At 60.3% G+C, this 2,735-nt stretch overlaps 1 protein-coding gene across 1 annotated transcript in view; it reads left to right on the top strand.

Moving 5' to 3' along the window:
- The first annotated feature begins 1,051 nt into the window (after window positions 1–1,051).
- The window catches only part of LOC104461171 (slit homolog 1 protein-like), a 12,693-nt gene continuing 11,009 nt past the window's right edge, over window positions 1,052–2,735 (top strand). Inside the window, 5 exon segments of the mRNA XM_010072653.1 lie at window positions 1,052–1,092; window positions 1,685–1,756; window positions 1,879–1,950; window positions 2,329–2,400; window positions 2,714–2,733. Coding sequence (XP_010070955.1) covers window positions 1,052–1,092; window positions 1,685–1,756; window positions 1,879–1,950; window positions 2,329–2,400; window positions 2,714–2,733 — 277 coding nt within the window.

Raw genomic sequence — 2,735 nt, 5'->3', positions numbered from 1 at the left:
ACTGGGGGGAGCGGGGGGGGAGCAGGCAGTGCAGGCAGGGCAGGCAGCACAGGCAGAGCAGGCAGCACAGGCAGGGCAGCCTGACAGTGCCGCCGTGTGGGTAGCGGTGAAACTGCACCTGCTGCGCACCCGGCTGCTGGCAGGGGAGCTGGGCTTTACCCTTCCAAGAGCCTGGGCCCTTCCAAGGGGGGCACCCCCCTTCCTCTTCCCCAGCAATGGTGCTTAGCCAGCCAGGTTTGGTTCCCCCAAAATGACTCAGAGTGATGCACCAGCCCCTGCTCCATTCATATGGTGCCATAGCTATGCACCAGTCCCTGCCGTGGAGGGGAGGGACACACCAAGTGAGCAGGGGGCAGGGACTGGTGCGTCACTCTGGCACTGTATGGCAGCTCCCTGGTGGCTGGGCATCCCACTGGAGGGCTGGGCAAGCCCACAGTCCTTGAGTTTTCCTTCTCCTCATGCAACTGTGCAAGCGATGCTGGTGCTTCCCTCTGGGAACATTTCCCCATCATGGTAGTGAAGTTTTTGGCTGGGGTGAAGTCCCAATTTGGAGACCTCCAGGTCTTTTGTTAGCAGCTTGTGGGCCATGCTGGGCCCATTTTCTGGAGGAAATGGGGCACCAGGAGGAGCGTGGATGCTGTGCCTCCATCCTGACCCAGCCCAACAGCCTTGGGATATCCATAGGGAAGACTTTGTTGTGTTGAAGCGGAGCTGGTGAGCACTGAGTGTGAGATGCTGGTACCCAGGGACACCCAGAACCACTTCTTGGGGCTGGGATGGGGGTGTCTTCATGGCGTGTGTAATGCTGGGGGGTGCTTAATCCATGCAGGATGTCCTGGTCCTGTTCCTCACTCACCTGGGGACTTGCTGCATAGGACAAATGCAGTGTCGTGCTTCAGTTTCCCTCTGCCAGGAGGAGCTGGAGACTTTGCCTCCAGCCCTATGAGTGGCTGGAGCAGGGCTGAGGCTGGGGCAGACAGTGCAGGCACCTGCCGAGCTCGGAGTTGCTCCTGGCCCTTGGGATGGGAGAGCGAATGGCAGTACAGGAGCCATGGGGCACAAATACGATAGGCAGGTTCTTCCAAGGATGAGGTGAGCTGAGCTGGTCCAGTGAGATTTTTGGGTTTCATGGTTGTTAAAAGCCAGCCCAGATGCAGCAGGGGATCTGACCTGCTGCCAGCAAACACAGAGCCTGTGCTGGCCCGGCACACACCAGCACTGCAGAGCGGGTGATTGCCTGGATGGTGCCGTGTATTGATGAAGTAATTAATGACCCCATTATTTGTGCCCTCTGAAGTGGAGGGCAGGCTCCATGGGAATGCCTGCTGGAGCCACTAAGTGTAATTACCCGTTAATTATCAGGGACCTGTAATTATAGCAGTCACAGGGTATTTAAGTACAGAGGGTTTTCCCAGAGCTGTGCCCTGCTCCTCTGCTTGTCAGAGCTGGGGACAGCAATGCCCAGGGGGCCACTTGCAGCCACCATGGATGGAGCTGGACTCACCTCCAGACCGACAGCAGAGCAGTGGGCATCCAAGGACCTGAAGCCCAATTCCAGTTTCCCAGAGCCCCTCAGGGATCACTGAGTGCCGGGGCATGTCCCTGCCTGTGGACGCCCTGGTCCCACGGGGCATCATGCTTTGCAGGCACTGCTCATTTTCCTTCCCGCCTCTTTCTTCTGCAGGGACCTGAGCGAGAACTTCATCCAGGCCATCCCCAGGAAAGCTTTCCGCGGGGCCACCGACCTCAAGAATCTGTGAGTCCTGGTGGGGACAGGCACAGGTGGCACGGGGGAGTTTGGGGTCAGGTCTGGTGGCAGGAGTCATCAAGAGCTGCCCGGGCTGTCCCAGCAATGCTCCCTCTGTCTTCCTCCCACAGGCAACTGGACAAGAACCAGATCAGCTGCATCGAGGATGGGGCTTTCCGCGCCCTGCGGGGGCTGGAGGTCCTGTAAGTGGCCTTTTAGCCTCCACCCACAAGTCCCGTGCGGGGTGAGGGTGTCCCTGGGTGCTCCCCGCTCACTGAGACACTGCAGGGACATCCCCAGCGTCCCACTTCTCCCTGTCCCCGAGCAAGGGCTGAGCAGGGGTCTGGTACCACTTCTGCAGTGCTGTGCTGCAGGGTCTGATCCTGCCCCAGGGAGTCCACCTGCCTGCAGCTGGCTGTGGAGGGGAGAAGCCTGGAAAGGGCAGCAAGCCCTGCCTCCCATCCCTCGCCTCTCCATCCATGCATCCTGTGCTGGGGGGTGGGTGGGTGCTGCTGCTCCCAGGGGTTTGGTGCCACCTGTACCATCTACTGCCTGACTTGCCCCTCTCTGTCTTCCTGCAGGACCCTGAATAACAACAATATCACTTCCATCCCTGTGTCCAGCTTCAACCACATGCCCAAGCTGCGGACATTGTGAGTGCTGGGGCCGTGGGGTTGGGAGGGACCCAGGCTAGAGCGGGATGTCCCCAGCTCTGCTTGCCAGTGCCAGCGGCTCAGAAGTGCTGGGACAGCACCGTGGGGAGGGGATGGAGGGGACACCCCTGCAGAGCATCCCCAAGCACTGACAAACAAGGTGGCTTTGGCAACTGGTGCAGGTGTTCTTGGGGCTCCTCTGTGTGCCCCTCTGTATGCCCCCACCCTTTGGGATGAGCCAGGTTGGGCAGCCGGAGGGCAGGGGATGGAAAGAGGCTGTCCCGTGGCCGCTGACTGCCCTGTCCGCCCGCAGCCGCCTGCACTCCAACCCCCTC

This window comes from Pterocles gutturalis, unplaced genomic scaffold, assembly GCF_000699245.1.
Source record: "Pterocles gutturalis isolate BGI_N339 unplaced genomic scaffold, ASM69924v1 scaffold23282, whole genome shotgun sequence".
NCBI lineage: Eukaryota > Metazoa > Chordata > Aves > Pterocliformes > Pteroclidae > Pterocles > Pterocles gutturalis.
Note: the sequence above shows the minus strand (reverse complement) of the source record. Positions and strands in the feature narration are given on the sequence as shown.